We start from the raw sequence: 14,133 nt of genomic DNA, 5'->3' as shown, positions 1-14,133 counted from the left end.
ATGACAAATTAAGTGTTAAAAGAACTATTTTCAAAACATTGTGGTTCAAAATGGTAAATACTATATATGGTCGACATCCTCATGTTCAAAATGCTTTGGTTTTTGTCTCATCGCCATTTTCAAAATATTTGTTTTTCCTCCACGATCATTAGGCAACTCGGCGTACATTTTTCTGTTGCATAATTTACCTTTTTATCCAAACGATACGAGCACATTTTAGAGAATATTGATTAGGGATGGAGTGGATCATTTCATCCAGTTCTTTTTGTTTCTCTTAAATGTAAGGGTAGATTTAGGATGAACAATAGTAAAATCATTCTTTAATGAGCCATCAAATGCTGGCCCAACGCTCAATGCATGTTTGGTTGGCAGGAAACGCTTCCATCAATACGTGGCGTGGAAATCTCACCCACTTATACACTTCCACATGTGGCCCCAAGTGAACAATAGTTTAAGGAGTTATGCAGACTTTGGCTATAGTTGAGACGAGTAATTTAGTTTTTTTAACAATAAACATGTTTTCAACCAGATAGATATTAACCAAACATGTAGTCCAAGTTTAAGTAATTCCAACAAAAAAAATAAAAGAGTAAAAATATATTTAACTTCTAGAAAACTATAATATTTCCAAATGGACACCTTTTCCAATTCCGGCTGGAGCGATATTGCTTTTTTTGGGGATATTTACCCATACATTGACTCGTGGGACCTACTGGTGACATGTGGCCATGTGGGGGTAGGTTTGCCACTAGGAAAAATAGCATTGTCATGAATAATGTTATGAGAAAAGATGTTCGGGTTATGTTAATAGAGTTAGGGTCATGAATAATGCTGGTGAGTGCCTATATAAATTATATATTAAGTGGAAGTGTTACCTAATTAAGTTGCAATGCAATGGTAAGGCATGCAAGTCGAGATGCTAAGACCTAGGTTCAAATCCCAAATTGGCACTTTTTTCTCCTTTTTAGCCTGACACAGAGACCGCTAGTATAGAATATCTAAAACAAAATGCTTAAACTTGACAAAGAAGATTAAATGGTGCGCCATTTAGGAATGTGTATTGTAGAAGTTTCAAAAATTTTGGAGTTGATTTACTATTTTCTATATATTAAATAAATTTCTACAAATTAATTTCATATTGAACTACATGTCCATCCAATAAGACAAAAACAATTACACAAAATTATATTTAGGCTCATGTGCTCTATTTTTGTCCAAATCCTAGAGATAGACGAAAACCTCAACTGTCTTTTAGGGACAATTCAAACTTCTTTCTCCAAATTACAAATTACAGTGATACCTAAATTACAAACTTGGATACACACTTACATTTACTCTCCTATTAACATTTGTCAATCAACATTGACACTTGTTGTGCAAAAATATTACTATTCTATTTAAAAATAATTAATCAAGACATCCCGTAAAGTAACTTTTCTATTTTAATAACATATAGAAAGCGTTGAACAGTGCTAACCAGCACAACACAAAGTTGTGGCTACATGGTTCAATTCCTCACTATGATTGTTTTTTTTCTATTTTGCAACAAATGATCATTGTCAAACTTCTTTCTCCGAATTACATATTACCGTAATACCAAAATTTGTTAAAAAAAATTCTAAAATTTTAGATCATAATATAACTTGGGTTCATAAGCTTGTCGTAAAATTTTCAAATAATTTTGTAAAGCGAAACTATACATTATTCACAAATGGATATATCCATCCTATAGTTTCATATAATTCAAAGTCACACTTTGAAGTTATACACCATAGTCTTTTTTTTGCTCGTATACTCCGCAAGCTTGGATACAGACTTACATTTACTTTGCTATTAACATTTTTGAATCAAAATTGGCACTTGTTGTGCAAAACATTCACTATTCTATTTTTGAAATAATTAATGAAGATATCCCCATAAATTAACTTTACTATTTTCATAACGTATGAAAAGGGTCGAACGGTGTTAACCAACATAAGCAAAATAGTGGTGTAGTGGTAAGTCACGTGCTAGTGTGATTGTGAGGTTCCATTGTTCAATTCCTCACTATGATGTTTTTGTTTTTTTCTATTTTGTAACTAATCATAGGTCATTTTCCCACCAATTCAAACCTCTTTATTCAAATTACAAATTACAATAGTACCTAAACTTGGTACAAAAAATCCAAAATTTGACATGACAACATAATTTGGGTTCATAAGCTTGTCATAAAAATTTCAAATGATTTTTGTAAAGTGAAACTATACATCGCTAATGATTCTATATATACAATCTATTGCAACGCAAAGAGCCTATAGCAACACAAATAAAACGTGGCAATAGAAACTTGTTATTGCACTGATTGACAAGTTTCGTTGCTATAAGCGGGTAGCAATTGCAACAGTTTTGGATATTATTACATCCACACAAAACTGTGGCAATATGAACATGCTATTGCATTGCAACATCCCAAAGTTTTTTGGAACGCAAGTAACCTGTAATAGTATCACGCAAAAGCAACCACAACTAAATTGATTACAATAGCACCAAATTATTGCAAGGAAAATAATACTAATGCCACGCTAAAGCTTCGTGGCATTACCCACAACCATTTGCCACGCAAATCCAAAAAATGGTTGCTATAGCACCTTTTTATTGCGGCTAATGACATACTAATTGCAACATATTACCACCATCGTACGATTTGGGGTCAATACAACACCCTATTGCACCTAGCGGTGTTGCAATTGTGACTCATGGCATTAGGGGGAAAACCTTGTAGTGTATGCAATGCAAGTATGCCTCCATTTCTTTCTACCCTCAGCTCCACAAATATCTTATTATAAATAGGATGAAAAGAGGCAAACCAAGGCCTTCATAAGGAACCAAACATTTTGAGCGATCTGGGAGAACCATTATTCAGTTTAGTCCTAGTGCATTGTGACAATCATATAGGATGTTTAGATGACCTGCCATAGACCCCAACCCAAACTCTACTAGGCAGTTTTCATACTTGCCATGTCATCTAGACACTAAGTATGGAAACTATAGCCCCAATAGATGGTTTCTTCAAAACAAAACATAATCCAATCCTATCTTTTCTCTCTCTGTTCCCCCTTCAATTATTTTTTTCTTTTCTTGGTTCTCATGTAGACATGGTTTCTGAGGTAGTCACACTGATAATTTTTTATGTACATTAAATTCTATGTCACATTAGCAAGGTCTTTATGAGAAGAGAGAAGGGCGAGTTTCATCATATGTGTGACGAGTTTCATCTCCATGAAACTCATCAAACGGTTCATTTACCTAGTTCCAGTTTGATAGCAATGCAATAAAACTGTGCACTGAGACCTCATACAAAAACCAAGTCACTCCACATTAGATTTTTGCTTAGTTGGCATGGTATTTAACGCTATAGAAACTATATTAGTAATTGGGTTGGGGATGGCCTAGATAAATTCTGGGCTTAAAATCCAACTCGTTGAGAACTGAACCAGACATGTGGGCTACATTCATAATCACAAACATATAGAACTATATTAATTAATTATTTCATGGTTCCTGACAAACAGTATATATAATACTATGATTGCATCATCCGATCCATAGTTTCATGGGACTTGATAGAAACTAAGCTTAATTATTTGGGATTAGCCTTACCCAATCCAGATGTATGACTAGACCCAGAGGACGGAGATATAGATGGCAACGGGTGAAATCCGTGCGGATACTACCTTTATAGACCTGCACCCGCAAGCCCAAACCCGTGCCCGCACCCGCACCTACGATTCGCCAAGGGTAGAAAAACAATACCTGTACCCGCTATCCGTGAATACCCACGGGCACGCCCGTATACCCGCAAACTTCAAAAAATCAAGCACAAAATTCAATTTTAATAGCAAGCAAAATTAATATATATAGCAAACACAATCAAAATCAAACAAGAGTCATTTCTCAACACAGATTAACACAAATAAAAGCAGACAACCATACAAGAAAGTTCAATTGAACCAAGCTTGAACTTGGGAAGCTGGATCTTGGGAGCTACTAGGAGTACTAGCCATTGCAACTGCACAAAAATTAACATGTTAGATCATGCAAATACGAGTAGATCAAGCACATACAAGAGCAGATCGAGCATATACGAGTAGATTAGTGCAGTGCATACCTTGGGGATTGAGGATGAAGAGGAAGGCGTCGGGGGCCTAGCCGCCTCGGCGCGGCGCGTGGCGCTTGGCTGGATTGCTGGAGCCTGGAGGGTATCATGGGGAGCGACGACCAGCGGTGGAGCGGCGGCGCTGTGTCGGTGCGGCACAGGGCCGGGCCCGAGGAGGAGAGAGGGGCGGAGGGTCGAGGGGGGCTGGGCTAGCCGCTCCGCTGGGGGCGCGAGCTGCGCGGCGCTGGGTCGGGGAAGGGGACTAGGGCCTGGGGTTGGCGGACGAGACTGGGAGGTGGGGAGGTCAGGAGGAAATGAATGAAACCCTAGAAATCTACTCTATATACAAGGGTATTACGAGCCCACATGTCAGCAGATTTGCGAATTTTCAGGTTCGGATATTAAATTTTCAATCCGTTATAAATACCCATTGGGTTTAGAATTGTACTTGCACCTGCGGGCCTAAATCCAGACCCGAATCCGCGTCCAACAGGTCGGGCATCCACAGGTGCGTGGGTATTTTGTATTCGTCACGGAGATGAAAGCATAGTAGAAAACATCGGCGCCCGTCGACATGTCTCACAACGAAATACAAATGCCCAAACCGCTTTTGGTCGACGATCTGCATTCACACAAACACACAGAGCTGCCTAGAGCTTCGCATAAAGCAGTCGCTCAAACTCCTCCATAACCGCAGTCTCCAGGCTCGCCATGACCTTGATCCCGCTTTGATCTGCTGCCGGCCCGTTGCTCATCAGGTGTACGTAACCTCCGGGGGCTGGCTCTGCCAATGTCATCCTCAATGGCATGCCCCATCCGAAATCCGCATCGTGCACTGGCATGCCGAGCCAGCTCACAACCCGCAGCTCCGTCTCCACCAGGCACAAGCCCCTCCGTGGCCGGTTGTCAGGCTCGGTCACCTCGTAGTAGTCGATCGCGGACCGCACCACCTCGTCATCCACCCGGCTGATGGCGCCCTTGATGCGGCCGGCGACGGATCCCAGCGCCTCCGAGGCGATGTCCCGCGCCGCGCCGGCGGCGTACACGGAGATGATCGCGTTGCCCAAGTAGCGGTCCGGGACGGGCGGCCTCAGTACCCGGCGGATGTTTGTGGAGAATGACAGGCGCGCCTCGGCGTCCGGGGGCAGCCGCCGCGCGACGCAGGCGCTCTGCCACACGAGGGCGCTCACGGCGCAGAACGTGCTTGCGCCGCCGCAGATGTGCTTCAGGGCGGCGACCTGGTCCTCGGAGATGGGGAAGGCCTTGCTGACTATGGGTCCCCGCGGCGCCGTGAAGCTGTTGGTGGGGCAGAACACGGAGAGTGCGTCGGGGTGGACAACGGGCGGGGACCTGGCGCTCAGCAGCGCCCGGTCGTGGCAGGGGAGCTCCACGGCAGCACCGTCGCCGTCTCTGGAGATGGCCGACCACGTCTGGAAGAAGTGGAAGGCTCCAAGGGCATCCATGGAGACATGGTGGAGGGCCGTCCCCATCACTATCCCACCGCACTTCAGAAACGTCACCTGGGCGATAGATGAAAGCACCCATTATTTGCATCGAGTGGCCGGGCATGTTATCAGAATATATACAGAAAAATGGCAAGAAACTGAAATAACTATAGCCATATATTTGATCTCCTTGTATCTTGTGTGTTAGGCCTTTTGAAACTAACCTGTATGGCCAGTATAGTAGACGGAGGCTCAATGTGAGGAACAAACCGCCTCCTCAGCTCCGTCGATGGCATCGAGTCGATGACGTCATCAGCGGCAAGCTCAGAGCGAGCGACAACAAAGAGCGCGCCCTCGCTGTTGCAGTTGATCTGTGTTCTGCCATCGTCGTCGACGTCAAGGCGGCCGGCGAAGGGGTAGAAAGCCACCAGGGCCTTGGCCAAGGACTCCTTGAGTCTGACGCTCACGTCGAACAAGTTGACAGTGGCGGCAACAGCGGAGCGGTAGAAGTAGATTGTTGGAATGTGGCCTCTGTCGGCCAGACTGGCGTCGAGGGAGGAGATCCGTAGGCCCTTCTGCGGCATTGCCTCGCTCGGCGCTACAAACGACGACTCTATGACTTGTACCTCCAAAGCCATTTTGCCTTTCTATTGGATACACGTACAGGAGATGAGGAGAGGCAAGATTGGATGGAAATTTATATTCAACAAATGGCCCACTATAACTATAGTCCCTACATGACACGGCAGGTACAACCATTAATTCGATCCTATATCTAGATGTATGGACCGCCATAAGTGCTAATTAGTTAATCAATTTGAAGATGCTTTGGTTCAAAATGGCAAATTAGGTGTTAAAAGAACTATTTTTAAAACACTATGGTTCAAAATGGCAAATATTGCACGATGCGGCCCCCGCGGTGTAAATCCTTCCTCTGGCTTCTTCACCACCGCAAGCTTAACACTAATGCCCGCCTCAGCTCCCGAGGAGCTGACTATGACGGGTTTTGCACCTTCTGCAATTTGCCGGAGGATACCGAACACCTTTTCCTTCACTGCCCTCGTGCACAAAGTTTCTGGGGAGCCATTGGTGTTACCTCCTCTAACCTTTTACAGATCGAAGCACTTTGGGAGATCGCACTTCCTGGCCCAACATGTTCATCCTTGCAAACGCGTTCAACAGTTCTTACTGGGCTACTCTTGAATCTTTGGAAGTGCAGGAACGCACAAGTATTCGACCATGTTCAGGAGGCAAATTTTGTGGTCTTCGCCCGATGCGCTTCAGACTTCTGTCTTTGGCAGAATCGGCAACGCGAGACAGTGGACAAATTTTGTAATGAAGACTCCCTGTAACTCCGTTTTTTGCTGCCCCCCCCCCCCCCATCGCGCGGGCTACCGCACTCGATCCTGTCGCACAGAAAGCGCGCCGCGTATTCATCCTTTTTAATTTCTGAGGTCCGTTTAGCATATGGGCCGTATTGATAGCGATTGGGTGTATCTACCTTTCATACTGGAATAGTTACGAGATGTCGGTGTCTCTCACTCTCTCTGTTCATTTCTTCCATCCATTCCTTCCCTGCTTGTCACTGCCTCTCTATTTCTTCCTGTGCTTTGCGGCGACAGCAAAACAATAAGCAAGTTATATATCCATGCTTTTCTTTTCTTTTCTTTTCTTCCTCAATAAGTATACTCCTACCAACATTCAGTGCATATGTTTAAGTTTCTCCTTAAGTTTTGATTTCGAAATGAGAACGGCATCTACTTATATGCATTGAATACTGATAATGAGTGAAAGAGCCTGTAGCCTGGGGGTTATAAGAGGCTCAGCAGCTCCTTAGGTCCTGGATTCAACTTTTTGTGTATTCTAGAATTTAATGGTGTTGTATTTTCAGTGGAAGGTGACGTCCCATTGACAGCAAGACGCCTGTGGTGACTTTGTGGCATTGATTCTTATGCAAATTGAATTAGAATAACTCACTTCACACTTTAAAATGTTTACAAATTTGTTCAGAAACTTTTTGAATGTTCAAAAACATTTTAAAAAGTTCTAATGGAACATTATGAAATATTCCCAAACAAATTCTCCAGGAACATTTTAAAAAGTTCAAAACATTTTTCTAAACATTTCTAGCAATTATCCAGAACATTGTGAGTTGTTCTCAAACATGTTTCACTTCACACTTTGAAATGTTTACAACTTTTTTTAATGTTCAGGAACATTTTGAAAAGTTCTAAAGGAAACATTCTTAAATGTTTCCAAACAAATTATTCGAGAACATTTTATAAAGTTCAAACTTTTTTCTGAATATTTCTGGCAATTATCCAGAACATTGTGAGTTGCTCTCAAACATTTTTCACTTCACACTTTGAAATGTTTTACAAACTAGTTTGGAAACTTTTCGAATGTTCAAGAACATTTTAAAAAGTTCTAAGGGAACATTAAAAAATGTTTCCAAATAAATTTTTCAGGAACATTTTAAAAAGTTCAAAACTTTTTTCAAACATTTTCTAGCAATTATCCAGAACATTGACTCAGAAACTCAGAACATTCGGAAATGTTTACTAATATTGCAAAATGTTTACTTGCCGAAAGATCAGAAGTTGATTATATAGTAGAAGAATTTAATTCATGGACGGGCAATTAATGGTTGAAGAAAAAGTTGATGATTACGTCATCGGTTTGCTTGCTTGTGATACTTATAACTGGGTGATAGGCATGCTTGCAGTTAATGGGTGAAGAAAGAAACAAAGAGAAAATAAAGAAATAAATAAAGAAAGTAACAAAGAAAGAAAATTAATTAGCCTTTTGGGCTTCAGCTTAATGGGTAATATTATAATGGTTGGCATCCTCGGGTTCAAAATGCTTTAGTTTTTGTCCCATTGCCGTTTTCGAAATATTGGTTTTTCCTCTACGATCATTAGGCAACTCGTCGTACATTTTCCTGTTTTGCATAATTTACCTTTTTTTCTCAAATGATACGAGCATATTTTAGAAAATATCAATTAGGGATGAAGTGGAGTCATTTCGATATTTTAAGATTTAACGGCGTTGTGCTTTCAGTTAAGTGGTAGGTGACATTTCCGTCGACAGCGAGATGCTTATGGTGACTTTATCGATCTTCAAAATTTACCAGCTTAGTCTTCGAAATGCTCATAGGTGTAGGGTTTGTGTATGTATGTTCTTAGAGGTGAGTGTGGGCGTGTTGTAAGTGTCCGAATTGTACTGTATAATCTAAAAACTAGTTCCTTTTGTTTCTCTAAAATAAAACTTAATAAGGTATGATCTAGGATGAATAATAGTAAAATCTTTCTTTGATGAGCCGTCAAAAGCTGGCCGAAACGCTGAATGTTTGGTTGGTAGGAAACACTTCCATCAATGGGTGACGTGGAAATCTCACCCACTTCAAATACACAGCCACGTGCGGTAATAGGTAGAACAACGTTCTTTTTTTCTTCAAAATATAGTATAGAAGCAAACGCTCACAAATATATGCACACTAATCTTTATGAATACATGCACCTAACCATACTCTATATATAAGCACTCACGTGAGACAGAGTCAGCAAAAATTGATAAAATCATCACCACTAGCACCTCGCTATTGAGAGACTCATCGCTTCCACCGAAAGAATAGCACCAATTAAATTCTAAAATAAATCTAGAAAAATGTAAACACCAGTGTCTAGTGGGCAAGTTCCACTATTAGAAACCTAGCTTGCCAGCTGAGCTGCGTTCAATTCGCATCGTATATACACGGTACCATGCTAAACAAATTCAAACCCAGGTGAACAATAACCATGTTTTCTTCCCGACAGATATTAACCATGCATGCATGGGGCAATAGACTCCCATCTGTTTCTGGTTTCTTGTTACCCAAGTGCACAACAAGGGTCACTATAGTGTGTGTGTATATATATATATATATATATATATATATATATATATATATATATATATATATATATATATATATATATATAGGAAAATTCCTTTCTACACTCGCTTGTAGGTACTCTCACATGTGTATCTCATGATACATGACACATCTGATCCAATAAAGAGTATGTACGTGAAATATATGTTCATACTAGAATATATATGATGATATATATGTTGGGTATGTGATCATACATAGAGTATATGGACATACTTATTTTATATACTAATATTAAGGTATAATCATAGTATTATTTAAAAAATAGGGTTGGTTTTAAAATTTTTCATGTATATACCTTTGAAGTATCTTAGAATAAGTATATGACCATACTTAAAGTGATAAATGAGTATACGGAAATACACACGATGGTATACTGATGATGAGAGTAGCTACACGTGAGTGTAGAAAAAACTCGTCATATATATATATATATATATATATATATATATATATATAATGCACCGTGGGCACCTGAACTTGCAACGCTGTGTCAAATAAGTCCATGAACTTAGAAACCAGACATCTAGCCCCTCGAACTTGCAAATCCGTTCACCCCAGGTCCAGCCCGATTTTGCATGGCTTGCATGGCACTGTGCGGCCGGGATTTGCTACCGTGACCCAGATCTGCTACAGTAACCACAGTTTTATTTTTCTTTTCTAGTTTATTTCGGCTGAATCTTCGAAAAATCATAACTCTTCGATACGACATCGGATGAAGATGATTTTTATATGAAAATTGTAGCCCTCGATGAGATCTACAACTTTCTAGTTTGAATTTTTCATTTGACGATATTAAGGTGCTAAAAAAATTATATAAAATTACAGCACCATAATAATCACGTACTTTTGCTTATCGTATTAGAAAATTAATATATTTTTTGTTTGTTGTCAAATGAAGACACTTTGTATACCAAAATTTTAACACTTTTAACGATCTAGATTCTTGTAGTTTTGAGTTTTTACATTTGAAGTTGTTAAGATGTCGATAAAACAGTATAAAGCAGCATATTAAGTACGCGAAAGCCGTTGAGGCTTTATACTATTTTATCAACATCTTAACAACTTCAAATATAAAACTCAAACCTACAAGAATCTAGATCATTAAAAGTGTTAAAATTTTGGTATACAAAGTGTCTTCATTTGACAACAAATAAAAAATATATTATTTTTCTAATGCGACAAGGAAAAGTACGCTATTATTATGGTGTTGTAATTTTATATAATTTTTTTGAGCACCTTAACATCATCAAATGAAAAAAAATTAAAAATAGAAAGTTATAGATCTCATCGAGGGTTACAATTTTCATATAAAAATCATCTTCATCCGATGTCATTTCGAAGATTTAGCCAAAATAAATAGGAAAAGGAAAACAAAACCGTGGTCACTGTAGCAAATCCCGTCCGCACAGTGCCATGCAAGCCATGCAAAACCGGGCTGGACCTGGGGTGAACGGGTTCGCAAGTTCGAGGGGCTAGATGTCTGGTTTCTAAGTTCATGGACCTATTTGATACAACGCTACGAGTTCTGGTGCCCACGGTACATTTTACTATATATATATATATATATATATATATATATATATATATATATATATATATATATATATACTTCTTGAGTATAAATTTTCATCCAATCTTGCCCCTCCAGTATCCTTTACTCTCCTGTCCCCAGCGGACCACTTCTTGAATATAAATTTTCATCCAATCTTGCCTCTCCTGTATCCTTTACTCTCTTGTCCCAATCTCCTAAAAAATCAGACGTGGTCCACTGTATATAAATATAGTCCCTACATATAAGATATAACACGGCAAGTACAACCGATTAATAATTCAATATAACTAGATGTATGGACCGCCATAAGTGCTAATTAGGGCATCTCCAAGAGACTAGTAATAAGCTTAGCAAAATTTAGAGATTAAAAAGTTAGCTAAAAAAATAAAAAACTTCATAAAATGAGGGGTAAAACTATCAGACTCTCTAAAATTGAACTCTTCATATGCTATAGTGTCAATGGCCCCCGTACGTGTCATACACATTTTTTTTATTTTCTTCCTCCCCAGCTTCTCTCCTCGTGCTCCCTATGACGAGCCGCCGCGCCGCCGCCTCCTGCTACCCGTCGCCCCCCTCCTCGCCTGTGCCGCGGCTGGCGCGGCGATGGCGCCCAGGTTGTGTGCCACCTCCTGCTGCCCCTCGCCTGCTCCCCGCCTGCTCCCAGGGTGGCAGCCATGGCGAGCGGCAGAGCCGCTCAGGCGTACAGAAGGGAGGCTGACTAGAGGTGGGCTTGACCGGCAGTATCGTTTGGCGCGCCTGACGGCACGGCACAGGCCCGCGCAGGGGTGCCATGCGATGAGCGGGCGGCGATGGCAGTACAGCCGGTGGTGGTATGGCCGCGTTTCCAGCAACGTAACCTAGGCAAGGATGCACAAAACCAGAGGGAGCGCCACGAGGAGGATGACAATGCGAACACATGCTCAGTGTGGAGGTCAAGGTGGCGGCCATGGTGGTCTAGGGTTCATTGGCGGGGAGCTCCTTCGGCACTTTGGCTGGTATGGCCGGTGGGTTGGGGAGGTTAGGAAGCTCACGGGCTAGCTGCTGGTGCAAGCAATCGAAGGATGGTGGCTTAGGGAGAATTTGGGAAGAGGGCGGAGCTCAGCTATGGGGCTGCCATGGCGGCTGCCGGCACTTTGCACGGGCATGGGAGGAGGCGAGTGGCGGGAAGCGGGGCGCGCTCGGTAGAAGGCTGATGGCGAGCCCTGCAAGCTCGGCAAAGATGCAGAGCGAGGAGAATGGGATACTGAGCAATAGGAAATAGCGAGGAAGATTGCGGCTCTATGGATGTCCTTTTTTCCGATTTTTCCCTATATTTACAGATCCAGAAAGATATGAAGAGACTCTTGGAGTTGCTCTTAGTGAATAAATTTGAAAATGCTTTTGTTCAAAATGGCAAATTAAGTGTTAAAAGAACTATTGTCAAAACAATATGGTTCAAAATGGCAAATACTATATGGTCGACATCCTCGGGTTCAAAATGCTTTGGTTTTGTCCCATTGCCATTTCGATATATTTGTTTTTCCTCTACAACCTTTAGACAGCTCGGCCTACATTTTTCTGTTGCATAATTTACCTTTTTTCTTCAAACGATACGAGCACATTTTAGAGAATATTAATTAGGGATGGAGTGGGGCCATTTCATGTAGTTCCTTTTGATTCTCTAAAATAAAATATAATGTAAGGGTATGATTTAGGGTGAACAATAGTAAAGTCATTCTTTAATGAGCCATCAAAAGCGGGCCCAACGCTCAATGTTTGGTTGGCAGGAAACACTTCCATCAGTATGGCTGGGCTAAAAACCCGATACCCGAAGCCCGAACCCGAAAAACCCGAGCCCGAAAAACCCGAACCCTAATACGGGTTCCAGCCCACGGTATCCGAAATTAATACGGGTAGTTCGGGTTTTGGGCCACGGTACCCGAAATACCCGATTTACCCGAAAAAATGGTCAGCCCAATAGCCCAAATAAATTGCAGCCCAGCCCACCACCAACAGTCCAACACGAGCGTCAAGCCTAACCCTAACCCCAGTACCCACGCCTAGGCGTGCGCCCAGGCCCCAGACGGCCAGACCCAGACGCGACTCGCCAGAGGCCAGACGCCCCGACCCCGCACCGCACCGCCGCCCCAACCCCGCGCCGCGCCGCCGCCCCCCACGCTAGCCCCAGCCGCCCACCGCGCCACCGCCCGCCGCCACCGGCACCACCTTCCGCGTGCGCCTGCGCCTGCGCGAGCGGCCGAGCGTGCAGGCCCCCGAGCCCGAGGCGGCCTCTTCCTCTTCTTATCCCCGGTGACCTCGGCTTCCTGTCGACACGACGGCGCCGCCCTTCCACTCCGCCTCGCACCTCCACGCAACGGCGTCGCCCCTCCACTCCTCCTCGCGCCTCTACGCAACGGCGCCGCCCCTCCGATCCGCCTTTGCCTTCGCTGGATCCGGCGAGCCGCGTGTCCTCTGCCTCCACCTCTTTGCCGTTGTCGTCCACCACTAGAGGCGGAGTAGCCGCTTTTAGCCGGCTCCGGTGCGGCGAGCGGATCTCGGGCTCCGGGATCCGGTCGTCCCCTCCCCTCCTTGTGCCGACCCCTGCCGCGTAGCTCTGGCAGCAGCACGGCGGATCGAGGGAGGGAGCTCCGTCCGCGGGCAGATCCAGCGCCGCCAGCCTCCCTCCCCGCCTCGCTGTCGTCATCGGGCCGCATCGGCGGCGGCGGCGGGCTTCCTCCCCTGCGCGGCCTCCTTCCCTCCCTCCGGCGTTCCCTCCACGCGGTCACGCGCCGGTTCCGAGCACCACGGCGCCGCCCTCGCCGGCCGCTGCTACGCATGGACCTCGGGGGAGTATAGAGCAGATTGTAGGATTTCGGGCATATCGGGTAAACCCGAACCCGAACCCGAACTTTCGGGTACCCGAAATGTCGGGTATTGATTTTTCATAACAAATTTCGGGTAGCATTTCTGAAAACCCGAATTTTAGAGAACCCGAAATACCTGACCCGAATTTTTTGGGTAACCCGAACGCCCACCTATATCCATCAGTATGTGACGCCGAAATCTCACCAAGTCACTTCAAATA

The 14,133-nt window shown here is 43.2% G+C and overlaps 1 protein-coding gene across 1 annotated transcript; it reads right to left on the bottom strand.

Moving 5' to 3' along the window:
* Window positions 1-4,682: 4,682 nt before the first annotated feature.
* Window positions 4,683-6,248, bottom strand: LOC120706271 (hydroxycinnamoyltransferase 4-like). The gene is made up of 2 exons (XM_039990876.1): window positions 5,805-6,248; window positions 4,683-5,655 (listed from the first exon to the last, which is right to left on the bottom strand). Exons 1-2 carry the CDS (start codon window positions 6,216-6,218, stop codon window positions 4,786-4,788), a joined length of 1,284 nt encoding a protein of 427 aa, XP_039846810.1. The 5' UTR covers window positions 6,219-6,248; the 3' UTR covers window positions 4,683-4,785.
* Window positions 6,249-14,133: the final 7,885 nt, after the last annotated feature.

The sequence above is a fragment of the Panicum virgatum genome, chromosome 5K (assembly GCF_016808335.1).
Source record: "Panicum virgatum strain AP13 chromosome 5K, P.virgatum_v5, whole genome shotgun sequence".
NCBI lineage: Eukaryota > Viridiplantae > Streptophyta > Magnoliopsida > Poales > Poaceae > Panicum > Panicum virgatum.
Note: the sequence above shows the minus strand (reverse complement) of the source record. Positions and strands in the feature narration are given on the sequence as shown.